Source organism: Nannobrachium achirus (assembly GCF_963921795.1).
Source record: "Nannobrachium achirus genome assembly, chromosome: 1".
Taxonomy (NCBI): Eukaryota; Metazoa; Chordata; class Actinopteri; order Myctophiformes; family Myctophidae; genus Nannobrachium; species Nannobrachium achirus.
In genome coordinates this window covers 11,571,441-11,598,356 of record NC_137810.1, presented here as the reverse complement: position 1 = coordinate 11,598,356, position 26,916 = coordinate 11,571,441, and the positions used below count along the sequence as shown (strand labels likewise).

The window sequence follows — 26,916 nt, the reverse complement described above, 5'->3', positions numbered from 1 at the left end:
GACATGGCCTTTGACACGATCTACAGTAAAAGTCTCTGCAATTCACCTGGCAGCCATGTTTGAAATTTGCATTGAAACCGGGTGGCAACTTGGCTCAGGGACGTGCAGAGAATGTTAGAGGCAGGGGCTGAAATTTCTAAAAGAGCCTTTTGGTGAAAATATTGAAAATAGCAGACCTCGCTGCGACGCGTTGTGAGCTTGGAGGTCGTCTATTTTCAATAATTCTTTCAACATGAAATAATTATGCATTCAGCTGCAATCAAGTTCAGGAGAGTTTGGACACGGTAAGTTTCTTGAATGCTGCCTTCAGGTATGGCATGGAAAGAGGGGGCATTTGCAATTCTTTCACCGTAGTAAAAACAGCATGCGTGGTCTTGAGAGGGCACTTTTTACAGACGGATAAAAGGGCAGGGGCTCAAGCCCCCTTTGATGACTATGTGTGCACGTGCCTGACTGGGGTGGCATTTCATTAACTTAATGGCAAGATGGCCGCCGTGTGAATATGGTCAATATAGGCATACAAGTGTGTTCGTATAGGCGCTCGGCCAAGCTGGATGCACTGTGGTGGTGGATATAAACCCCTATAGATGCAGGAGAATGTAACTCTAACCGTATCATCGTAGCTGACGCCATTAGAGAGTTTCCACATATCCCACTCTGTCAGAGGTCCCCCGCGGCCTGTGGCGGCCGCCTCCTCTTCCTCCTCAGTCTCTGTGGCGTGTAGCGGTCCCCACAGCAGAGCACAGAGGAGCGCTGCTCGCACCATGCAGCTGCCCCACTGGACTGGAGGCACAGGCACATGATGGACACTGTCAAATCCTCATTGTTCATCTTAACAACCCATTTGTAACTCAAATATTTACTTCTGGGTGGTCCCTGGAACAACATATTTTGAGATGGGGGTCCGTGGCCAAATACCTGTAATTTTGGGGGTCCTTGACATGAAAAGGTTTGAGAACAGCATGATTTAGGGGAAGGATTTAGAAGTCGGGTCAAAGATCGGGTCAAAGATATTCAAAGACTTACACTCATTTTCACGATTTTTCAAAAATAACAGATCTACAAGCTCGCAGCGCGGCACTCAGTGCCGCGCTGTGAGCTTGTATATCTGCTATTTTTCTAAAGTTAAAGCATAAAATAATGGTTAAAGTGGTTAAAATCTAACACGACTCGGGCGCGTTCCAGGTATTTGAGCATCCAGCCTGAATCAGATCTGAGCCACATCCAGATTGGAATCTGATTTGTTAAACAGGACTCATTTAAACCAATCAGATTCACATCTGGATGTGGCTCAGATCTGATTCAGGCTGGATTTGGCTGCAGTGTAAATCTGGCCTTAGAGAGTGTACCTATGGAACTAAATGGATCTGAAAATGTGGTTACATTTGGTTACACTCTGGATTTACAGCATAGGTTTATCGCTAACAGTGGAGAAAAGAACATTTGAACTTCTGCATGAAAGACTACTTTTTTGCTTAATGTGATGAAAACGGAATTTCTGAAAAGGAAATTGTGTTGTGTTATTTGCTGGCTTCTTACGGCTCAAACTTGCAGCACCTAGATACTGTATTGTATAGTGTCCTCATTTTCCATCATCATAAAGTTAACAGTTGTTCTCTTACATGTTATAATAATAATACATATTTTTTATTAATGAGTATTGAAGGATAAATGTAGGATGTATGTTTTCTCTTTCTTGTCTTGTCTTGTCTTGTCTTGTCTTGTCTTGTCTTGTCTTGTCTGTATTTTTTCTGTCTTTTTAAATGCTGACCCTGGGAGCTGTTGCAAATGGCAATAAAGTCTTTCTATTCTATACAATGACAACATCAAATACATGTGTGACATAAACATTGCAGAACAGTGCCAAGACAGTTGTTTCTTTCAATACTTAACAGTGCAGGTAAATTAAGCTATATAGGTTGGAGTAAATGCTAAAGTGTGGAATAAATATCCAATATTCTGTATATCCAAGATGTAAACTTTAATTGAAAACATGGCATGGCAACACAATGCATCTAGTAGGTTGCTTCAATGTCTGATTTCGTCTGGGTGGGTAGCATGTAATTCAATTTGAAGAAAAACATTGTGTGATGCTAGAAATGACACAGCATGGTAAATATGTTGGTGGGAGAGGAAGGGTTTGGGTTGTGCCGAAACCCTGTTTATTGAATATTAAAGGTTATGTAGCCCACATAGAAACCCTGTTTATTGAATATTAAAGGTTATGTAGCCCACATAGAAACCCTGTTTATTGAATATTAAAGGTTATGTAGCCCACATAGAAACCCTGTTTATTGAATATTAAAGGTTATGTAGCCCACATAGAAACCCTGTTTATTGAATATTAAAGGTTATGTAGCCCACATAGAAGCAATGTGTTGCAGGATTGCACTCCTTACAAATTAAATATTATTTACAGCTATTGATAGCTATACAGTCTATGCTAATCTCCCAATAAGAGGCATTCATTCATAAACAATAGCTGATAGATAGATTGATTGATCAGAATTTCTGCAAATAAGAAAATTAAAGAAATCACACTTCACATTTCCCATGTAGAAAATGAACTAATCTAGTTTAAATGTAAATGTGTAGTTACAGTTAACTTACCCGCCTGACTGTGTAGCAGAGTGGTTCCCATGTTGTCCTGAGTGACTGTGTACTGTGATGCAGCCATGCCACTGTACATTTTCTTATATAGATTCCCTAGAAGGGCACGTCGCCACTATACTTTTCCTAATCCCCGCGCCACAACAATTATGACATAACGCCTGAGAGGAACACTAGTCAACAAAAATAAGACAGTCTCTCGGCTCCTCCCAGGTAATACCTCTATGATTATTGACAGCATGCCCATAGACCTGCTATGTCTCAAATCCCTCAATTACCATAACTGTGCATAATGATACCTGACACCACATCAGTTTCCAGAGGTTCCAGACACACATATGATGTCAGATGACTGTCAGACCTGTAGGTATGTCTGGGACCCCTAGCTGGTAGGCCACATGCCACCAGGGGCGTCACAAGGGGTAGGAAAGTGGGACTGAGGGCCCAAGGTGGAGGGGCCCTAATAACTTTATCTATTGAAAAATAGCAGATATACAAGCTCACAGCGCGGCACCGAGTGCCGCGCTGCGAGCTTGTAGATCTGCTATTTTTTAAAAGTCGTGAACATGTGTGCAAATCTTTGAATATATTTTGTTAAGCGAACATTTGTAACTCAAATTTTGCTTCTGGAACAAAATATCCCTGGAACAAAATATTTTGAGATCGGGGTCCGTGGCCAAATACATATCATCTTGGGGGTCCTTGACATAGGTTTCTTGCACCCATTTTCACGATTTTTCAAAAATAGCAGATATACAAGCTCACAGCGCGGCACTCTATATCTGCTATTTTTCAATAGTTAAAGCACAGGGGCCCAACAGTGAATCCTTGTACCCAGGGCCCAGAATTTGGTGTGACGCCCCTGAATGCTGCTATAGTCTTTTTCCAGTTTGCCTATCAAACAAACAAACAACACTTGGCGGATGCTTTTAAAACGGTGGTTCCAAAACCTTTTTCACTAGTATTGGTCAAGATCCAAAGTAGGCTTTGCAACGCGTTGTGAGCTTGTAGATCAGCTATTGTCACTGCTTATTAAACATTTGTGTTCTAATTTTATGGAATTTCTTAGATTTTTCTTTGATTTATTTATGAAATTACTGGAAAAAATGAATTTTGTTTTTAGTTCATGATTTTATCTTATTTTATTATTATTTGTATTATTTATTATATTTATATTTATTTAATATCATATTATGTTTTGGGGGTATTTTTGGAAAATGTTTTGAAATGGGCTAATAATTATTATTATTGTTATTAAAAACTAAATGTAGGAAAAAGGGACCCATCGAAATGTCTCCGCGACCCACAAATGGGGTCCCGACCCACAGTTTGGGAACCAGTATTTTAAAAATTAAAATGCATGCGTTTAGTTTCATAGAAAGACCAGAAGGCGTCACTGAGGAAATAGACTGAACAGCGCCGTCCAGTGGTCAGTGGTGTCACTGGTGTGCGCTGCTGCAGCAGAGGACGAACTCATCTGACCGTGTGTGTGTGTGCGTGCGTGTGTTGTCATTATGTCGGCGGGCAGACGCCGCCAACACCCAAACACAGTGCGGCAAAACAGGCGAGTGAGTTTGGCTCATCAAGCTGCGTGTGGCCCCTATCATCTCCGTCTCTAAATGAATGACTGCGCAAGGAGAAACATGAGTCACGGATGAAGTCTGCGCAATGTCTTTCAAGGTAAATTACCCTATTGCCTTTTTCTCCCCTGGCTGCTGCAAACAACATCGCAGGGCTAAATCAGATCACCCTGACACTTGGCTGCTGTCTCTGTCTGTAAGTGTTGTAACGCTATACTTTTCCAAAAATAATGTCTGTTGTTTTCATAACATGGTGGATCTATATTTAAATCTCTGAGAGGATATGAGTATAAACTGGAATTAGATGGTTGCATCTTGCATGCCCTTCATTGACATCATACAGTAGGCTAGCCAGTCCTATGAGTAGCTGTGATGCGCCTGTGTGTGTGTGTGTGTGTGTGTGTGTGTCAGGGGGTAGGTTAATTGGATCTATGGGTGCGTTCGGAACGCACCCTATATCAAATGGCCCATGGTCCCACTCAGATTTCATTCCAGAACACCCAGAGATAACCAGACTAAATATTGTTAGACTGTCAAACTATAATGCATTATTCTGGCAAAGAGCAGGTGTTTACATGCATGAGCACAAAGCACATGTAGGCCATGTGGAAGGAACAGAGAAACACACACCTGTGTGTGTGTCTGTGTGTGTGTGTGTGTGTGTGTGTGTGTGTGTGTGTGTGTGTGAGAGAGAGAGAGAGAGAGAGAGAGAGAGAGAGAGAGAGAGAGAGAGAGAGAGATTCATTGGTCCTATTCAATTCATTAACAAAAAAAATCTCACCTAGTGTGAAGTGAGGGGTGCTGCTATTTATCTTTGTGGGGGACCAACATGTTATGAGTCAACAAGTATGTAGGCCTAAATCCAAGAAATTGGATTTGATTCCCTGGTTAAAAGAGAGATTTTCACAGAATTGGTAAAAGCTTCAGGTTGTGATTAGGGACTAGGTATGTATGGGTTATGTTCAGCTTAAGGCTAGGGTTTATTGGCACCCCCACAATGATAGTAAGACAAGACATGTTGCACGCGTGCATTTGGGAGGATGCATATCGATGACTACCGTACGGTACGTGACCAAACCAGAGCGGGTGATGCTTCCTGCAGCTCTCCAGTTATTAGCTGACGATGCCACTTATTGCCATAATTCCAAAATGAACGTTGAGGTCAGGGCCCTGCTGTTGTTTGCGCACACTGGGTGTAAATGCTGCCTGTAATGCTTTCCTAATGGCGGCGCCGCGGCGCGGGGCCCATCATGGCTGTTGTTGCTGTGTTATTTACCCCAACAGAAGGAAACGCCTCTGGCCAACGCTGTGTTCTGGGCCGCTGGGAAGGGGAACCTGGCTCTGCTTCAGCTGCTGCTCAACAGTGGGCGCGTGGACGCCGACTGCAGAGACAGTGTACGGACACTGCATGCCCCCACGGCTCCTACGCGCTGCACGCTTTAAGCACGTAAAACACTCTCTATGCCATACATGGGCAACTGGCGGCCCGGGGGCCACTTGGTTAATATTGGAATGCTGATATAGTATTGATTTAAGCTGTTACAATTCCATTTCCAACCAAGCAAACATGACTCGCTTTAATTACTTCAGTCTATATTAGACATAGTAGCACTCGTTTTTTTTTTTTTTATGTCCAATATATTTGTATTTATTTTTTAAAAGAACATAAATGCATTTGAAATGAAATAAAATTGTTACTTTTCAGGATTCCAATTAAAAAATATCTCAAATTTATTTCGGATTCCAATTAAAAAATAGCAAAAATAGCAGATCTACAAGCTCAAAACGAGCTTGTAGATCTACTATTTTTGCTATTTTTGACTGTATATGCATTGTGGCCCTCTGGAGTGAATGTGAAAATATAGTGGCCCTCTCCATCATCAAAGTTGCCCACCCCTGCTCTATGCTTAGTTAAAACGGACCAGAGTTGCAACTGGACTTGGTACGCTCTTCTTTTCTTTCCACTCTACACACCAAATCTCTTCCCCCAAAAATTGCTGATCTGCAAGCACAAAATGCATCGCAATGCGACATGCTGTGTGCTTGTAGATCAGATGTTTTTTTTTGGCTAATATTCCCCCCGGAAAATGGATGCTACTGGGGTTCAAGTGGTTAACCATTAAACACCTGTAGTAGGAGAGGAGGACAGTGTGTGTGTGTGTGTGTGTGTGTGTGTGTGTGTGTGTGTGTGTGTGTGTGTGTGTGTGCGTGTGTGCGTGTGCGTGTGTGCGCGCATGTGTGTCTGTGTGCGCGTGTAATTATTAGACCTTTAGAGAAATCCCACAAAATCGATTTCTCAAGGGAGCCCTATGAGAAATTTCAACAACATAAAAATGAATATTAGCAGCAACAAGTTACAGTAAATAACATAAAAGAACTTTAAAAACCATATGTTATGGAAGCAGTTGCAACTTCCAATAGAATCTGCCTTCAAATTCGTCATTGTGTGTGCACTCACAATCCCAAAATGGGTGTGCTTTGTTTTTTCCTCTCCACTCATAACAAGGTGTGAGGGCATATGAATAGTATAATGTCTGTGTAATTTAAGTATGTTGGTTGAAATGAAGTCATCATCATTTCATGGGAGATTTTTGCTAAATGCTGAGGCGTCTCATCGTCGCGGTAATGTGCCGTAAAACTGTCATTATCAATGATGATCAGGCTGGACAAAGCATAGGTTGTCACCCTTCAAATGAAAAGGGTGATTCGGTGCATTGCGTTTTTTAATTTGAAGATATTTGTTTTCTTTTGTTGAGCAACAAGTGTAAATTAAGCTTTATTGTTTATGCTTTATCGTTGTTGTTTTCAGTGTGGCACCACGGCATTGATGGTGGCTTCGTACAACGGCCACTGTGAGTGTGTTAAGGAGCTGATCATGCAAGGAGCAGACATCAACTACCAGCGAGAGGTAGGGATTAGGGGTGGGCGATATGGTGATAAATATCGTTGAGACCAGGCCTGGAATTTCGTCATTTTAGGGGAAGGCCAGTTTGGCCTTTGGTGGTGTTTCTTTTTTTAGGGCACAAAGGCCAAATGCCAGGGCAGGAAGGCCATCAAATAACAGGATTTTAGTCCATTGAAAGAATTAATTGAATTTAAGGGTTAACCCTAACCATAACTACAGTAAAGTTAACGCAAGTTTGGATTGCGTTAAAGATGGGAGTTAAGAATTCAGAATCTCAACAAAAGACAAGTTGACTACATGACAAGAAAGAGACACTGGTGTCTACATATTGACAGAGACAGAGGTGAAAGTGGTACAGTCAGCTGGGGCATTAAGGCCACTGTGGCCTCAGGTCATGCCATTGGTTTGAGGGGCACAAGGCCAAACTGAGGGGCAACGACGGCCATGGCCTCCCTGAAATTCCTGCCCTGGTTGAGACGATACAACGTTTCCACGATATGCCTTTTCAGAGATACCGTATATATATATATATCGTGATAAAATGAGGGATCCATATAAAAAGTCCTGTTGAATTGTTAATTCAGAGATTTATTTTAAACCTGCATTTTGGTCTAAAGCAGTAGTTCTCAAACTTTAAAATGTCAAGGTCTCTCCTTAACTCTGACAGTATACGAATGAAATGAAATGGACCCTAAAGCCCGTATCAGAGTGTACGGTGGAGAGCTATCCACCGCAAATTTGAGGTGGAAAGCTTTCCACCTCAAGTCAGAAAATAAGTGCAGGCCATCATAGTCACTCACGGTGGAGTCCTGTACACCGTGACTGACTGGTCTAGATCGACCAATCAGTGAACGGGGTGTAGAGCCTGTCTGTCTGATAGTAAAAACAGAGAGATGTGTTGGGACTCACGGTGGAAAGCTCTCCACCGTGAGGAATGATGTAACGTTGTAGTTTCATGACTCAAAAAGACTACACCGCGGTGTAAAGCCTTCCACCGCCCAGGCGACTATGATGCCGGCTTTACAGGTCCATTTGGTTTCATTTGGATACTGTCAGAGTTACCGTACATACTTGAAAGGGTCAATTTAGACCTCCCAAAAGGAACCCAGAGAGTCCCTGGACCCCACTTTGAGGACCACTGGTCTAAATGGTCTGTTACTCCCTTTTCTTTTAGTTTGTGTAACCTTGCAGGTGGTTGTACTGTTAAGTAACTTGAAAAATAACCATAAAGCCAACATGAAAAAGAATTGTGATAAGATTTTGTATCGTGATACAGTTTGGAAAAATATCGTGATACTGTATTTTATTTTCCATATCGCCCACCCCTAGTAGGAATGTTACCAAACAATTCAAAGCGGCAATACAGGACATTGCATATTTCTGTCCTTTTCTGGACAACAAACACAGCAGACGCTGAATGTGTCTTTAAAAAAGCAACCGCATCATTTGTATCTCTGAGATATTGAGCCATTTTATCTTTCTCTTAAGTTGATATTTGACATGCAAAATCTCTTGTTGTGGGCTCGCCTATAAGGCGAGCACACTTTAGATATTGTCATTATTTCTATACTAGAAAAATATTGTTCCTTCGAAACAATTGTGGGCTCGCTTCTAGCCGGAAAACAATGGCTATAAAAGTACAAAATGTCAAGATCGCAGGCAGTGCTCTCTTTGACGTTACTGACGTCAAAGATTGGTCCATTTTTTCCAAAAATGTTATGCAAAAGTTGACCCGCTGGTGGCGCTATAACAGGCCAATGATAGAAGGGTGGTATCTGTTCCTTGACCTATTGGGAATGTGCTTGCTCGCACATTTCACGCACATCCCAGGCTGTGTTCATGATTTGAGGTGTTTTTGGCTTTGGCCACTTTATCGCTGCTTGCAGCTATATTTATTATTATTATTTTATTATTTTATTGTATGCACTTCATAGGCATGTTAGATAAAGGTCCTTAGATTGCGTGTAGAATGTTTCATGCAAATTGCTAAAAAGAAATCCTAGAATAAAAACGGATTTAAGCGTTTCACAAACTGCTCAAAATGATATAGCGCCCCCCTTTGGCCAATTGGGGTATGATTGGTTTTAGTGATATTTGAAATAACACTCTACATCTTTGCCAAATGCCATGAACATGCTACGTTGTATGTATGATTTAGAGGCAGAAGAATAATTTGCATAAAAATGCAATATTCATTTAATTATTTAAAAAAGCATGTTTCAATTTTAAAGAAATCCGATCTGACAGATCTTTAGATATCGGTCCAAAGTTCACGTAAAAAAAGTTTTGTGCACGTGACGCGAAGATTTCAGAATAAAAGCGGGTTTACGCGTTTTACAAACTGCTCAAATTGGCGGAAAATCTAAGGGCGGAGCTTACTTAACAACGACACAGATGTCTTCCGCTTGAGTCAAAGCACGCGTGTAACAAGTTGCATGTCTTCAAACGAAACGAGTCAAGACTTATGCCCGTTTGAAGTTTGAATTTTCAAACGCTTCGTATAGCGCCCCCCTTTGGCCAATTGGAATAAGATTGGTTTCAGTGATATTTGGACTAACCCTCTACATGTTTGCCAAATGCCATGAAAGTAACACTTTGCATGTTTGATTTAGAGGCAGAATAATAATTTGCATAAAACCGCAATATGAATTGAATTATTAAAAATTAATGGTTTAACGTACAAACTTCTCACCACATAGACTGTATAGGTATTGGTCCAAAGTCCATGTGAAAAAAGTTTTGTGCGCTTAACTCAAAAATCCCAGGAGGAGATAGATTTTTACTGTATTTCATATAATTCAAAATTGTGGGAGACCTAAAGGTCAGAGGTCAAAAGTCAGAGGGTAAAAGTTGTTCGGCATGAGGAGACGCATACGTGTATACAGGTTTCATGGCTGTATGTATAACACAGCATGAGCTATACCTGTTCAAAGATCGTACTTTCGAAGGCTTCCTACAGCGCCACCATTTGGCCGATTGCTGTAAAAAGTAATAGCACACTTCCCCACTGTAAGCTGAACACATTGATGTTTTTATTTTCATTTTCTCACTAAGTATGTAGGAGTAGAAAGGAACCGAAAATCCCGTCTACTTACTAAATAAATAAATAATGACAACATCTAAAGTGTGCTCGCCTGTTACAGGCGAGCCCACAACTAGGCAGGCAGTCAGTGCAAGTATCAAAAAACTTCGGTTCCTTTCTACTCCTACATACTTAGTGAGAAAATGAAAATAAAAACATCAATGTGTTCAGTTTACAGTGGCGAAGTGTGCTATTATTTTTTATAGCAATCGGCCAAATGGTGGCGCTGTAGGAAGCCTTCGAAAGTGCGAACTTTGAACAGGTATAGCTCATGCTGTGTTTTAGGTACAGCCATGAAACCTGTATACACGTATGCGTCTCCTCATGCCGAACAACTTTTACCCTCTAACTTTTGACCTCTGACCTTTAGGTCTCCCACAATTCGGAATTATATGAAAAACAGTAAAAATCTATCTCCTCCTGGGATTTTCGCGTCAAGTGCACAAAACTTTTTTCACATGAACTTTGGACCAATACCTATACAGTCTATGTGGTGAGAAGTTTGTACGTTAAACCATTAATTTTTAATAATTCAATTCATATTGCGGTTTTATGCAAAGTATTATTCTGCCTCTAAATCAAACATGCAAAGTGTTACGTTCATGGCATTTGGCAAACATGTAGAGGTTTAGTCCAAATATCACTGAAACCAATCTTATTCCAATTGGCCAAAGGGGGGCGCTATACGAAGCATTTGAAAATTCAAACTTCAAACGGGCATAAGTCTTGACTCGTTTCGTTTGAAGACATGCAACTTGTTACACACATGCTTTGACTCAAGCGGAAGACATCTGTGTCGTTGTTAAGTAAGCTCCGCCCTTAGATTTTCCGCCAATTTGAGCAGTTTGTAAAACGCGTAAACCCGCTTTTATTCTGAAATTTTCGCGTCACGTGCACAAAACTTTTTTTACGTGAACTTTGGACCGATATCTAAAGATCTGTCAGATCGGATTTCTTTAAAATTGAAACATGCTTTTTTAAATAAATTCAATTAATATTGCAGTTTTATGCAAATTATTCTTCTGCCTCTAAATCATACATGCAAAGTAACATGTTCATGGCATTTGGCAAAGATGTAGAGTGTTAGTCCAAATATCACTAAAACCAATCTTACCCCAATTGGCCAAAGGGGGGCGCTATATAATTTTGAGCAGTTTGTGAAACGCTTAAACCCGTTAGGATTTTTTTTTGCAATTTGCATGAAACATTCTACACACAATCTAAGGACCTTTATCTAATATGCCTATGAAGTGCACACACACAAAAAAATTATAATAATGAATATAGCTGCAAGCAGCGATAAAGTGGCCAAAGCCAAAAACCCCTCAAATCATGAACACAGCCTGCAATGTGCGTGAAATCTTGCAAGCACATTCCCAATAGGTCAAGGAACAGATACCACCCTTCTTACATTGGCCTGTTATAGCGCCACCAGCGGGTCAACTTTTGCACAACACATTTTTGGAACAAAATGGACCAATCGTTGACGTCAGTAACGTCAAAGAGAGCACTGCCTGCGATCTTGACATTTTGTACTTTTATAGCCATTGTTTTCTGGCTTGAAGCGAGCCCACAATTGTTTCGAAGGAACAATATTTTTCTAGTTACAATTGGCATGGCGGTCTTCTGGCCAGGTATAGGAATACGTTTGCCAAAGATCTTGAAAATGGCCTCCAAACATGAATGTGTGTGTGGGTGAGCACAGTATATGAACTATAATATGCAGTATAGCGTCACTGTCGGGCAGAAACCTCCAAGTTTCAGATTTGCACGTTTGTTCGCAAAGTAAAGCCCCGCTTCATCATACAAGACTGTCGCACAAGACTAGTGAAAATAGCAGTTCTACAAGCACACAACGCCTCACAGTGCGAAGCGATGTGTGCTTGTAGATCGTCTATTTTCAAATTCATTTTTTCAAATCATTTTCTAAATGATAAATACAAAGCGAACGGTTTTGGACATACAAGGTTTATTACACCCGATAATGAGTGTTGCAACTTGCACTCTGTTTCCTCAGACAGGCTCCACTGCCCTGTTCTTCGCCTCCCAGCAGGGCCACCGTGACATTGTGAAGCTCCTTTTTGAATTTGGTGCCTCGACTGAATTCCACACAAAGGTACTAAGGGGGAACAACAATTAAGGACCTCTGATATTTAGACTGTGGGTCAGAAATGAATAACAATATGTCTGTATCTTTTGCTGATATGTCTGCCCTATTATATTCCTTATCATCTATCAGTGGTTCTCAAACTTTTAATTATAGTTATAGTATATTAATAACTCATTAATATACTGTATAAGGCCACGTACCACCCTGAGCGTGTCCAAATGGAACCAAACAGACCCCCGTTTGGTTCCATTTGTACACTGAGAGTTTACAACCCTACAACGGTCCATTTGGTTCCTAACTATCAATAATTTAGCTGGGGACCCCCTGGACCCCATTTTGAGAACCAGGACCCCACTTTGAGAACCAGTGTCATATGCTGTGTGTGGCAGGCCGTCTTTGTGATCAGTTCTCAATTGCATAACGAACAGAAGCTAAAATTAGGAGCAACTCTGCATAAATGTGTTACATAAGAAGTGTTCAAAAAACGTAGATAAGAGCAAACTCTTTCCTGTAATGCTAGTATTAGATACACTGTCACATAAAACCTTAACATGTTTTTGGCAGGATGGCGGCACGGCTCTCACCGTTGCTTGCCAGCACGGCCACTCCAAAGTGGTGGACACTCTGTTGAAGAACGGGGCCAATGTACATGACCAGCTGCATGTGAGCCCCTTATGCGTCTACACACCCTTCACACGTAGCGTTCCACTCACATTGTCAATGTCTTTGCTCTGCCTCTATGCGTATGTCTCTGCAAGCCTCACGGTCAGTTGTACATGCAGTCCACAATGACTAGAATTCAACCACTCAGGTTTCTTTCACCTGCTGAGTCAGGCAACGGTGACATGTTGCAATGCCAGAGTGTCCGTAGCAGTACACAGACATGTACTTAGTACACAGGACAGTGACATGAAGTTTATTATTCAAATAAAAGACAAAAGTCTTGCTTTGCAAGATTGTGCTCCCTTAGCGTTTACTTTTCTGTTAAGCATAGGCTATGATTGAGTTAAATACAATCTGAAGCTGTATTGAGCCTTTCGCTCAGCATCACCTGCGCCGAAGGCCAGCGGTGCTTTGCAGAAGTGAGATTCTCCTGTTCTGTTTCAGGATGGCGCCACCCCTCTCTTTCTTGCAGCCCAGGAGGGCCATGTGAATGTCATACGTCAGCTGTTGTCTTCCGGTGCCAAAGTGAATCAACAAAGGGAGGTGAGGTCTTTAGCAACACTGTATTACTATTGTAATCATGAAGGATACTTGCTTTACTTAGAGTTTCAGATGGTAGAAATGAGACACAGAGACAGGAATTTCATTCAACTCTCTTCATTCCCTCCATTACAGTCAACAGGTCAACAACATGTTAGAACCAGTGTCACCTCCTACAAAGTCTGACTATATCCCCAAACCGACATATTTGTTCCCCCTTATCACTTACAGTGAGGTAATCCCCAAAACATTGCCATTATTACAACAACAACAAAAAAAACTCTAACAAATATAAATCCCCTTACAGTATCTAAGGAAGATAAAGTGTTTTGGTATTAAAATTGAAAACACATATTTGTGGAGAGACCTTCTGCTTCAATAGACAGAAATGCATTACGCAGCTTGCCCTGACCAATATGGTGGCCGTGTTGGCGCATCGCTCCAATGAACATTAGTGGCCAATATACTGTATAAATGTCTCTTCCCCTTCTCTTTACTGTCCAGGATGGCACTGCCCCCCTGTGGATGGCAGCCCAGATGGGCCACAGTGAAGTAGTCAAGGTCCTGCTTTTACGTGGTGCAGATCGGGATGCTGACAGACAAGTATGTCATTTTGTATCACTTTGGGCCATATACTTACGACGAATAGTGAAAATATAGTGAAAATAGTTGATCTACAAGCTCACAACGTGTCACAGCATGACATGATGTGAGATTGTCCTGTAGATCTGCTATTTAAATGTAGCTTTATTTTAGAAAAGATTAGATTTCTTTTTTTTTTCTAATGACATTCCCAAAATTGGGACACCAGGCTGAAAGTGGTTAATGACTATTTATATCTATGTTGAAAGCATTGCAGGGTCAGAGTCAGTCAGTTGTGAAGAGCAGTAATGACATCAAATCAGGGCGCCACCATCTTTGTTTATCTGGCCAAGAGTAATCATCTCTGAGGAACAAGTTAGATTGGAAGCCTATCGACAGGCAAAGCACACTAACAGCATTACTGGCAGCTTCTTGCCTCTATTAGTCCTCTTGTTATCAGGGCTCAGGAACTAATGTAATCATTTGAAAGGTTTGTAAACTACGTGTTAAGCTGCTGTCTCGTCGCAGGATGGATCAACGGCATTATTCAAGGCAGCCTTCAAGGGCCACAATGATGTCATTGAGGAACTCCTCAAGTTTTCTCCCACACTGGGCCTTCTCAAGGTAGAAGATGCTACCATATCTACCTACATGTTGGCTTTCTTACAAATACAATTCCTTTAATACTGCCTACTGTAAGGTTCATATCGTTGCTCCATATTTCAGAAATGTTTCGTTTTTTTGGTAAATGAATGCCCTACCCCAGTGTTTCTCAAACTTTCAAATTTCAAGGTCCTCCCTTAATTTAAAGGACAACTTTGTTTTTTTACAACAAGGGTTCATATTTTAGATTGTAATTAGAGAAAAGAAAAAGTGAGTGTTAAAATGTTTTAATTTGCTTAGTTCTATTGTTTTATCATGTTTACCATGCTAAAATGTGGGGCATGCGTACGCATGGGGCATGCGTACAAGTGGCTAAATATGTATTTTTTAGACACAATAAGCCAGCAGTTTCTTTATTGCTATTTACAGTAACGCTTCTAGCCCCCATAAGTCACATCCAACCATGAAAGGTTGCGTTGTATCTTGGGAAGGGGCTTATTCTGTGTAAAATGACAGATTTAGCCACTTGTACGCATGCCCCCAACCACTGAAATAAGAATCTCTAAAACAATCATCTTTTATATTCTTTAATTACAATCTAAAATATGAACCCTTGTTGTAAAAAACTAAAGTTGTCCTTTAACTCTGAGAGTGTACAAATGGAACCAAATGAACCCGTTCATTTGGTTCCATTTGTACACTGTCAGAGTTACAGACTTGTATGGGTCAATTTAGAGCCCCACAAAGGAACCTAGAGAGTCCCTGGAGTCAACTTTGAGAAGCACTGCCCTGCCCTAATCATACAAGAGTGTCACACAAAAGTAGTGAAAATAGCAGATCTACAAGCACACAACGCAAGCTTGTAGGTCAGCTGTTTTCACTATTTTACATTGTTTTTAGAATAATAAAACAGGAACTCCAAAGGTTTCTATCCGACAGCGATGATATTTTCATTTTTATGGTAATTCTTGCTGTTTCCAGAATGGCTCTACTGCGCTGCATGCTGCTGTTATGGGTGGAAATCTTGAAAGTGTTTCATTGCTGCTTGGGGCCAATGCAGACCCGACGCTTCCCAACCAGGTACTGGAGATCAGTGGTTCTCAACCCCTTCTAGCCAGGACCCCCCAAAATAATCATATTTGAAATGGGGACCCCCCCCCACCATGACAAGCACTTTTGATACAGTAATCCAGTCTTTTTTTGTTGTTGTAGGTCAGGGTTCACCAATTAGTTTTCCCCAACGGCCGAATTATGTCTAGGGTACCAAGCCGAGGGCCACAACATTGCAGGGGGCGACGGTGGCGTTCCCGCTACTCCAGCAACAGTTCAGATATCGTTGTTGTCGGGTGAAAATCTTGTGTCCAAAACCGTTCGTTTTGAATTTATCATTTTAAAAATGATTTAAACTAATGAAAACAGCCGATCTACAAGCACACAACGCCTCGCACCGCGAGGCGTTGTGTGCTTGTATATCTGCTGTTTTCACTACTTTTGTGCGACGGCCTTGTATGATTTGAGAAAGAACGTACAAATTTGGAGATTTCCACCCGACAACGACGATATACTAGTGTTGTTGCTGCTCTTATACCACCATTATTACTGGGGTTGGTGTGGGCCAGACAGTAGCCCCCTGCGGGCCGCAAATGGCCCGTGGGCCGCCTATTGGGGAACCCTGTTGTAGGTATTAAAAGGTCTTAAAAGTCCTTAAATTGTCATCTAAAAATAAAAGAATAAAGAATCATGTGGGGACCCCTGGGGGTCCCGACCCACAGGTTGAAAACCACTGCTGTAGATCACTTTGGCTATGTTCAGATTGGCAGCACACATCTGATTGTTGGCCTATACAGATTGTAATAAGATTGGTTCTATCAAAGCACCTACATTACAGTTTACAGTTTAGGCATTTAGCAGATGCTTTTAATCCAAAGCGACTTACAATAATTTACAATAAGCAGATAAAACATCACATTAATTTCCTAGGTGCTTTTGAAAAGTGATTCAAATCTGATTTCTAACGATGAGTCTCAGTCTGGACACTCTGACACTGAGGCCTCATTTTATACATTGTTGTACAATGGTGTTGCACGTTGGAAATGGCCAATCTACAAACGCTTGTTGTAAGCTTGGAGATTGGGAATTTTCAGCTGTGTCTAAATACATAAATCCGCTCTGATCACTTGCAAATAACACAGTGTGGACAGCCAGTCCTAAACATCGTATTTGATGATTTGACTGCAGTCTTGAACAACGCCTTAGATTTGAAGTACGGCATGACAAACTGTAGCGCAGATGTATTGCAACCAGGGGCGTCACACCAAATTCTGGGCCCTGGGTACAAGGATTCACTGCGGGCCCCCCATGAATGTTAACTATTGAAAAATAGCAGATATACAAGCTCACAGCGCGGCACCGAGTGCCGCGCTGCGAGCTTGTATATCTGCTATTTTTGAAAAATCGTGAAAATGTGTGCAAGAAACCTATATCAAGGAGCCCCAAGATGATATGTATTTGGCCACGGACCCCCGATCTCAAAATATTTAGTTCCAGGGACCCCCAGAAGCAAAATTTGAGTTAGAAATGTTCGCTTGAAAAATACATATATTCAAAGATTTTCGCACATTTTCACAACTTTTCAAAATAGCAGATCTACAAGCTCGCTGTGAGCTTGCATACCTGCTATTTTTCAATAGATAAAGTTATTAGGGCCCCTCCACCACCTTGGGCCCCAGTAACTCAGTCCCACTTTCCTAGCCCTTGTGACGCCCCTGGCAACACTCAGCTATGTGACGCTTTAACTGGTGTTTTTTTTTTACAGAGCAATGAACTGCCTGCTGATCTTACAAAGAGTGGTCGGATCCTAAAGGCTCTACATCCAAGAATCTGTTATGCAAATAGTTTATGACAACCCCAGACTTCTGCCGTTTGGCTGCGCTTTTACTGTGGAGATAAATACACTGAAGACTAACAGACAGCAACTAAACATTTCAAACCTGTTCAAAGATCTATAACGTGGTGCTTGCTTTTGATTACAGCTGAGATGCAGTTGGACATGCACTGTAGAGGTGGAGGTGAACCCGGGAGAAAGGCATTTTGTTTGTTAGATGTGTCAATTTGCCATGTGCATACTTTTCTTTGTCCTTTGATATGCATTTATTTTTATTTAAAAACTTTCCCCAGGTGTTGTAACATTTCTAAATAGTTTGCAACATTTTATTTGCCTTTTTAAAGAGTGTAATAAAACTGTACATTTGTTAATTAATGTGGAAATGTAAAGATTTTTGTCTCCAGGACCCCTGAGAATTGATTTACTCCAAAATAGGTAAAACTTTGACCAGTAGAGGTCGCTAGATGGCTGTTTTCCCCAAAACACTCAACTATATGTATTGAAAAGAAATTGCTGCATCTTCATTCCTTTCGGTCTCTGTATATATTTCTGTGAGTCATTTAACATTCTTAAAATACAATAGATATTATTTGTTATTATATGCACACACTTTATTCCAATGTGCCCAGTGTGAGCTTGTAGATCTATTTTCTAATAGCCTGTATATATAGTTTGCGTCTGAATTATTTATTGAATATGTTGATAGAATCCGGAACTATTGCCTTTGGTTTTATCAAATATATTTTTGCCTTAATGGTTTCTATTTGGTTGTCCAATGTTTTCATTGTGGTTACATGAACAAAACATTTGCAACATAAAAATGCTTTGGAAATACAGGAATTAACAAGAATATGTAAATAGTATGACTTTGTACTTCTGTTATAATATACATGTGTTCAAAACATAAAATACAGGACTCAGTTGTGACTTTGGGAACATAATTTAGTATTTAAAATACATGTCTTTGCTAATTGTCAGTCATTTTTATGTCAAATACAGGGTCAATTCATAATTTGATTAGTACATATGAGCAGATAAATATAATGGCTTTTAATTTCACTTAATATATTAATATTTTCACAACGTATACAACTTATTTTGCAGAACTATTTTGTTTAAATGAAAACCATGTGTAAGAAGTGGAGCTGAAACCATAACATCTTAATTGTCATGAATGGAAATTAATTAGCTTAAAAAGCACACCTTGTCCTTTTCTACAGAGGAGAACATGTCCAATTTGGTGAACATTTAAGTACAATAAATCAAATAATATATTTCAGAATAATTAGTAAATAAATATTCACGTTACTGGGAGAGTGGAAGTCATCACTGGTGTTTGTGCATACCACTTCTGTTAACGATAAACCCTTATCAATCCATATGTAGGTGAAATGATTTAAAGGACAACTTTAGTTTTTTACAACAAGGGTTCATATTTTAGATTGTAATTAAAGAATATAAAAGATGAGTGTTAAAATCATTTAATTTACTTCTTTCTATTGTTTTAGAGATTCTTATTTCAGTGGTTGGGGGCATGCGTACAAGTGGCTAAATATGTCATTTTACACAGAATAAGCCCATTCCCGAGATACAACGCAACCTTTCATGGTTGGATGTGACTTGTGGGGGCTAGACGTGTTACTGTAAAGAGCAATAAAGAAACTGCTGGCTTATTGTGTCTAAAAAGACATATTTAGCCACTTGTACGCATGCCCCCATGCGTACGCATGCCCCGCATTTTAGCACGGTAAACGCGATAAAACAATAGAACGAAGCAAATGAAAACATTTTAACACTCCCTTTTTCTTTTCTCTAATTACAATCTAAAATATGAACCCTTGTTGTAAAAAAACAAAGTTGTCCTTTAACTAAGAGGAATGATTCAACAGCTGCCAGTGGAAAGATTAAAAAGCAAAAAAATAAATACAGTATGGCATGTAAATATCATGGTTTGTAGAGGCAAGTCCCTTTTTAGACGTCCAGACATTCTGAACTGTACATAGCAGTGTTTCCGCATTCAGACTGTTGTGGTGACAATATGACACAAGGCAAATTGTGTTCCATGTGCACACCTCCATACAGCACGTGACACGGCATGTCTCTGGTCCCATCACCACCGCGTGGGGAAACGCTATACTGGATCTTCACAGTCGACAGTAGAGCCACAAGCAACAATTTGGGACGTGTGTGGAGTTCATAATTGTTTTCAAAAAATAGCCTTTCTACAAGCTCACAATGTGTTGTGGTGCATTGTAAGCTTGTAGATCAGCTGTTTTCATTGCGTGACAAAGTATAAAATAGGGCTTAAGTGGTTAACAAAGAACAAAAAGGCAGAACATGTGGAAGCAATGAAAGAATTGTGCAAAAACAAATGAATTCCACTAAAGACAAACTAACAATGGAGGATGAATGTGCTGGAAACAACATACTCAGTCTTGACTGACACACATCACCTACGCTTTACAAAGTAAATAAATAAATAATCAATGGGACAGACCTGAAATGTGCTTAACCTGAAACAAGTAACGCTTTTCCTCCACTTATAATATATCTTTGTTTCTTCATAAGTACATTCATATTCATAAACAACAATGGGAGAGGAGAACTGCTACAACCGGGGGGAGGGCTATTAGAAAGTGCTAACAGTGTTAATAGAAGCCTTTGGTAAAGACACAAGGATTAACTCACTGGTACAACACAACCGTGCTTCACAGGTTACAATAGCCGGACCTAGTGTTGCGCTAACCTCGCATTCCCATCTCTGTTGTTGAGATAAAGCTATAATGCTGTGAACGTGAAATATGGTTTTCCGCTAGATGTGCAATAAAGCAAGTTATTATGGCTCCTACGGAGAAACTAGAAGACAGAGAAGAGAGAGCCCAGAGCCAACCCTGTGGCAGCGCCGGCCAGCATGCCCAGAGCCACGTCTCCGCCGTCCTCGCGATGGCGCTCCCGGACGATGACGTGGTTCACGCTGACGTGGTTCACGCCCGGAGGAGGGTATGCTCCTGAAACACAATCACACATAGGGTTGTCACAATTATTACATGATCGTCTAATCGCAATTATTTGAGGTAATCGCAATTATTTTGCATAATCCTCATAATCGTGTTGAGAAATGTTAATATAGTTTCAAACACTTTCAAAAAGTAGTGGAAATAGCAGATCTACAAGCTCACAACGTGTTGCAATGCGACGCGTTATGAGTAGGCCTATATTATGTATTTTATATATATTATGTATATATATAGTATGTATTTGTATATTTAACTTATGTGTCATGATTGTCATGTGCAACTTCAAAGATTACAAGCCAAACAGAAATGAAATTGTCAACGACAAATACACAATTAAATCGTTAATCACAATTATTTGGGTGACAATTAATCGTCATGTAAAATGTCATATTGTGACAGCCCTAATCACACAGCCTGGTTCAATGCCAGTCCGTCATATTGACAGATAAACCTGACACGGATTCAAATTTGCTCAAGACAGTCACCAAGACTGTGAGACAACAGCTTTAACTTAAACTTGAATGGGAGTTACTGTGCTTCAACTTAATGTAAATATGAGCTCTGCTTAAGACTCCAACATCTGCTAAATGCCTAAATTGCAATTGGCCCTTGGCTCTCAAAATATTACCACAGTAGCAAGTAAAATAGTTTAGAGGACAGATCTTTCTTATAAATGTTACAGTACGGAAACATTTATCTGGAAACATTTTTAGTCCATATTATGGACATATTAGGCAAACATTCTGCAAAAATAGGTGAACATTGTTGCACGTTGTTAGCTTGTAGATCTGTTATTTCTGCAAAGAGATTTGGTGTTGAGGAAGAAAAGAAAGGGCCAAGTTTCGTATCTATAATTGGTCCCCTTGTTTTTCCCCTTAGGGGACTCTGATCAACAAAGTATACAGTATATAGGGTTCAAGTGGTTCAATTATTGCCCTAGAATCACACAAAGCAGTACACAGTATCTCTAAAGTCATGTCATCAACATGGATCTGTCCCATTTCCCATATTCCCTCCTGATTGGCTTCTAAAGTTTGTGTATGCGATCTGATGGTCGCTTATCTCCCGATTTAGGGAGTCTTACTGGTTTTACATACTGCCTATATACTTTGTTGTACGGTGAATAACTAAATATTCATCGTAACTAAACTGAATTTCCCCCTTGGGATAATAAAGGTATCTATCTATCTATCTATCTATCTATCTAAATAAAACAAGCTCACACATCGCGTCATGCCATGTACTGTAACATTCATGGTTGTCTGTTGTAAAATCCTTGCTAGTCCATACCTTGGTACTGATATGGATAAGCTACGGCATAGGGCTGCCCGTCAGCTGCGTACACAATCTGGGTTCCATGTGGTTGGGAGGCAACATAGTTTCCATATTGGTCCTGTGCATAAACCTAATGAAAAATAAATCAAAGATCAAAAAACAGGTAACAGGTCAAAATAAAAATAAAAATTAACAGGTAAAAACATGCAGTTCTGTGTGTCAGCAAGTAGCTGAAGTTACAGTGCTACGCTTTAAAAAAACGTCACCAGAACATAATGAATTGCTTACAAGTTAGTTGTATGTGTGCTTCACCTGAGGTTGGGGGGCATATTCTGTGTAGGGAGGAGGAGCGGACGCAATCACCTCCTGTGCAAATCCAACCTGATGAGTGACCATCTGGAAAGATTATTAAAAGAGGTTAACAGAGAATGGCTGTCAGAACAGTGGTGTTCATAGTTCTACCTTGAGAGTGGATCATTTGAAGCCATATATCGACATTTGCAATTTCCTGATTTGAGTGGGCTAAAAGGATGGCTATGTCACTCTGTATGTGTCCATACAATACTTTCCTCTCAAACAAGATATCTCAAAAACAATAATGTATAGTATGATAAATGTCCTGGGTCTGTTTAAAAGAAATCTATATCATGCTCATACAAAAAGAGAAACACTTAAGAATTTTGACCTCTTATTCTGGTGCCCCACAAGCAAGAAAACGAACTCACTGTGTTAAGTCTAGCATCTTCAAGAGCCATAGTCCATGCCCTGAAAAAATAAAGCGTGCAAAATAAGATAACTGGTGTTTGAAGCCAGCTTTACTATGAATTGCATCGACAGCAAAGAATACAAATGAGGGTACCAGTATCCTTGCTCTAACTGACACTATGGAGTGAATAAGAACATTAAAGAGAAGCGGAGAGGTCTCTTACAGAGCATCATCTGCACCGTCGGCACAGAGGCTGATGACCCGTCCGTCTCGGCAAACGATCTGAAGCAAGGCATCACGACTCTTTCCCTCTGGTGGGTTCAGCTCTGGGGAGGAGCACAGCACAGTGACAGCACAGGGGATAAAGCGGACTTTCCACGCCCACACTTGCTGATTTGATCAATAAGGCCACTTTCAATAACAGATGACACTAGGGCATTCACGAATAGTGATTTTTAGTATTCGAATTATTCGACCTCAAAGTATTCGAATAGTCGAATATTCGACAGGACTGGCCAAACTGTCAAATATTAAGTAAGCAAGAGACAAACATAGTGAAAATAGCCGATCTACATGCTCACAACGCCTCTCAACGCGAGGCGTTGTGAGCATGTAGATCTACTATTTTCACAATATTTATCTGCGGAACCGAGTCACATTAGATGTAATACCTACAATTCTGAGTGCTTGTCAGGGTGGGTGTCCCCAGTTCAAATATGTTTATTTTGGGGGTCACAGCCTAAAATGGTTTGAGAACCCCTGGTATAGAGCATTAACAAATTCATCCACCAGGGGCATTGACAAAAAACAAACAAAAAAAAAAGAAAACGAATATTCGACTTCGGTGAACAACGTTGAATAGTGACTTTGATATTCGAATATTTGAATATTTGAATATTCTAATATTTGGTGAATGCCCTAGATGACACTGATCATCCCCTGTATCGCTACTTCGACCTCATGCCATCGGGGGCGAAGATACGGAACCCTGAAGTGGCACAAGCTTCGTTTTGGCATGAGTTTCGACCCCTCAGCCATTGCTGCAAAAAACAATAAACTGCCCCGCACCCGTCGATAGGTTGGTTTTCTGTGTACAGTGGAGACCTCATGTTTTGTCTTTGTGATCTGTTGTTTTGTGTTACATGGTTATGTGCTCTTGTTGTTTTCCGAACAGACTTGTGAAGACAAATATCCCTTCGGGGACAATAAGGATTATTGTGAATAATCTTTGTTGAGCGGGGTTCCCCATGGGGTCTATACTTGGTCCTCTGCTTTTTCCCTCTACACCTCTCCTTACCAAAAATAGCAGGGGGAAGGCTCGATATTTCTACATGTCATTAGTTCGACTAGGGGTTAGGTTTAGGCATAGTTTTACTGAGGTTAGGGTTTGGGTTAGGTTTAGGCATAGTGGTTAACATTCACCCTGTTAGCATTCACCAGCGTCGAACTAATGGGACGTCGAACAAATGCTACGTCGCAATATCGACACGCTCCCAAATAGCAGCATAGTCTACAAGATCACTAATCTCTCAAGAACAGACTCTCAGAGGAAAAGGAACTTTTTTTACGATGGCTAGCCAGATTGTGTGTTGTGAGCTTGTGGATCTGCTATTTTCACTGAATGTTCGCCTATTGCGACACGCCCAGAATTGGCACACCGAGTTTGTGGTGGGTTACTTAACACACAGGGAGTAGTGGACACCATGACACGGTAGAAGGTACCTACTGTACCTTGACACGCAGCAGAACTGCGGATGTTAATGCAGTCCACCTTCATGTGGATGTCGTCCTCCATGTCTCGCCGCTGCTGGTCATCATAGAAGACCAGCCGTCCGTCAGCCCACAGGTCAAACCAGTTCTTCTTCCAGCGACGTAATATTGTGCCTTGGACAGCCAAATTGAATTACACCAGAAATTAATTAAATGTATATGCCCCCCAGATACTGTGCATTACTATGCAATGCATTATATTACAGTATGGCCATACAGATGATAATCATACTGTACATTAAACACTGATATTTGACACATGGGCCTAGATCAACTTTTCTTCTACGTTTTGCTCTATGTCTGGCTCCAAAATGCCATGCTGACGATGTAGAAATATAAATATACATTCTAGAAAATAGATATGTAAACTGCCCGAATGTTGGAATGACTCACTCTGTCGGTGAAGCCAACCACTTTTCACAATGGACATCCTGGAGGAAACACCTGCAAGAAAACACAACAAACATTGTGCTAGCCTAAAACATCAACAGTGTGAAGGCCAGAATGAGAGAATAGTTTACGGTTATGTCTGTTGAAACCTTTTTTATACGCAGCATAGTTATGCCTTGCTTGTTAAACACTTTCAATTCCCTGTTTTGGTAATTAAAAGCTCAAATGTCTTTAAAATGTTATAAAATTGTCTACGAGCTCATCCCAAGAATTGGGGAGCAGGTTTACACATTTTTGGTGGTGTTCCTTTTGGGCAGGGTGTTCTGACTATACCTGCGCTGTACTACTTTTTCTTTTTTCTCATTACTGTACTTGTGCCATTCTACAATTGCGTCTAAATACAATATTCAATCAATCAAAAGTATGAACATGTGAATACAGAGTGATAAAGCCTATTTAAAAGTAAAATAGCCTACTAGATGGCAAACATGTTCCCTGTGCAGGATTGTGCAGATCTGGAATTTCATCCCTGATATTTTACTTGATAATATTTACTATCTCATGTTTTTTTTTGTTACTAATAATAACATGGAGTACAAGTCAAGCCCACAAAATATACAGAGTAATTTATGCTCTCTAGGAAGGATCTATGAAAGAGAGACAAATGTCCACGTCAAACTGTATGTTTAGGGTGTAGGCTTTTTGGGCTTAGTTATTATTGGCCATATGACATCTTTTCATACAGATATTCTTATTCTGTCTGGACTTGTTGCTAAAATAACTGAATATAATCAACAACCTTTGCATTTGATCAAATAACTGAATGTAATCAACAACCTTTGAATTTGATCATGATACCTACTAAGACTTGAACAGTGTGTGTTGGTCTCAGCATGGGTTGTGAATGATGTCAACCCGGATAGCTACTGGGCCTTTAGTTTACACACACTTGTTCAACTCGAAAGACCAAAAAAGCAGCTGCAGCAAGTAACTTAATACCAAACCGTACCCGCGTAACAACCTCGGTTGGTAGACATATTGATGAACGCCATCATAAATGCGTTTACTTACTTGGTTGTTAATGGAGTCGTTTTTATTATTATTAAGAAACGGTCCTGTGCTGGTGTGGGATGATGGTGTAGGTTCTCTGTAAACAAGACGAGAGTGCAAACAGGGATATGAGATGAGATGAGATGAGAGAGAGGCGACTCAGGCGAGATCAAGATGTCACTACTCACTCACTCACTGGCCCCAAAAAGAAAGAAGTGTTCTTTTTTTACAAGGATGATGATCTTCGCTAAGCTCAATAATCTTTGGCGAGAGAGCGAGGAGTCGGCTGACTGACTGTCAATGACGTCACGGCGCATCAGCTGACTGTGGAGCAGGCGCTGTCAGATCCAAGACGAAAATAGCAAAGACACGCCTTCTACGAGACGGGGAGCAGGTGGGAGTCTAATGGGAGAGACGAGAGTGAACGTGAACACAGCTTCTGAACCATTCTTTAGCCCAGTGTTTCTCAACCTTTTTTCTGCATGGGCACACTTTTCATGTCCCAGGAATCCATGGGCACACCAACATAATACGGGGGTGTAAATATCGTCACTGTCGGGAATAAACCTTGTAGGCTATCTTCACGTTTCAAATTTGTAAAGTAACATTTCGTCAATGTCGGGCAGAAACCTCGTATCTCCAAGTTTCAAATTTATACAAGTAAAGCCCTGCTTCATCATACAAGGCTGTCGCACAACAGTAGTGAAAACAGCAGATCTACAAGCACACAACGCCTCGCACCGCAAGGCGCTGTGTGCTTGTAGATCGACTGTTTTCACTAGTTTAAATATTTTTTTAAATGATAAATATAATACTGGCTTTCAAGCAGTTTCAAGAGGCACACTTGACCCTTCTCAGGGGCACACCAAAGGTCCCCAGGCACAGTGGTTGAGAAACAACACTGCTTTAGTCCCATGGTCACTGAATTAAATATCGGACCCAATCGTCACAAGCCACACAATATTCTCAACATTTTCATATTAAAATGGCTTTTTTTTTTTTTTTAAGACAAATCAGGAGATAATCTACACACTCTCGCGGGATACCCACTTATAGACTCTATAGTGGCTCCAATTGGGATGGTGTATCTTCCTATATTAAACATCTTTGGTGCTGTCAGATGTCAGGTCGATGTCACGTGGTCTACTG

General features: G+C 40.6%; 2 protein-coding genes across 2 annotated transcripts; one reads left to right on the top strand and one right to left on the bottom strand.

Moving 5' to 3' along the window:
- Positions 1-4,278: 4,278 nt before the first annotated feature.
- Positions 4,279-17,577, top strand: ankrd29 (ankyrin repeat domain 29; the record flags this gene model as incomplete). The annotated part of the gene is made up of 10 exons (XM_080727108.1): positions 4,279-4,290; positions 5,475-5,585; positions 7,000-7,098; positions 12,195-12,293; positions 12,852-12,950; positions 13,395-13,493; positions 13,995-14,093; positions 14,601-14,696; positions 15,657-15,755; positions 17,491-17,577. 10 exons carry the CDS (start codon positions 4,279-4,281, stop codon positions 17,575-17,577), a joined length of 900 nt encoding a protein of 299 aa, XP_080583234.1.
- A 954-nt stretch (positions 17,578-18,531) lies between these two features.
- plekhb2 (pleckstrin homology domain containing, family B (evectins) member 2) lies at positions 18,532-25,922 on the bottom strand. Its single transcript, XM_080722003.1, has 8 exons — positions 25,789-25,922; positions 24,721-24,771; positions 24,289-24,441; positions 22,781-22,883; positions 22,577-22,616; positions 22,164-22,247; positions 21,867-21,981; positions 18,532-20,567 (listed from the first exon to the last, which is right to left on the bottom strand). The coding sequence occupies exons 2-8, from the start codon at positions 24,755-24,757 to the stop codon at positions 20,416-20,418; spliced, it is 684 nt and encodes a 227-aa protein (XP_080578129.1). The 5' UTR covers positions 24,758-24,771; positions 25,789-25,922; the 3' UTR covers positions 18,532-20,415.
- Positions 25,923-26,916: the final 994 nt, after the last annotated feature.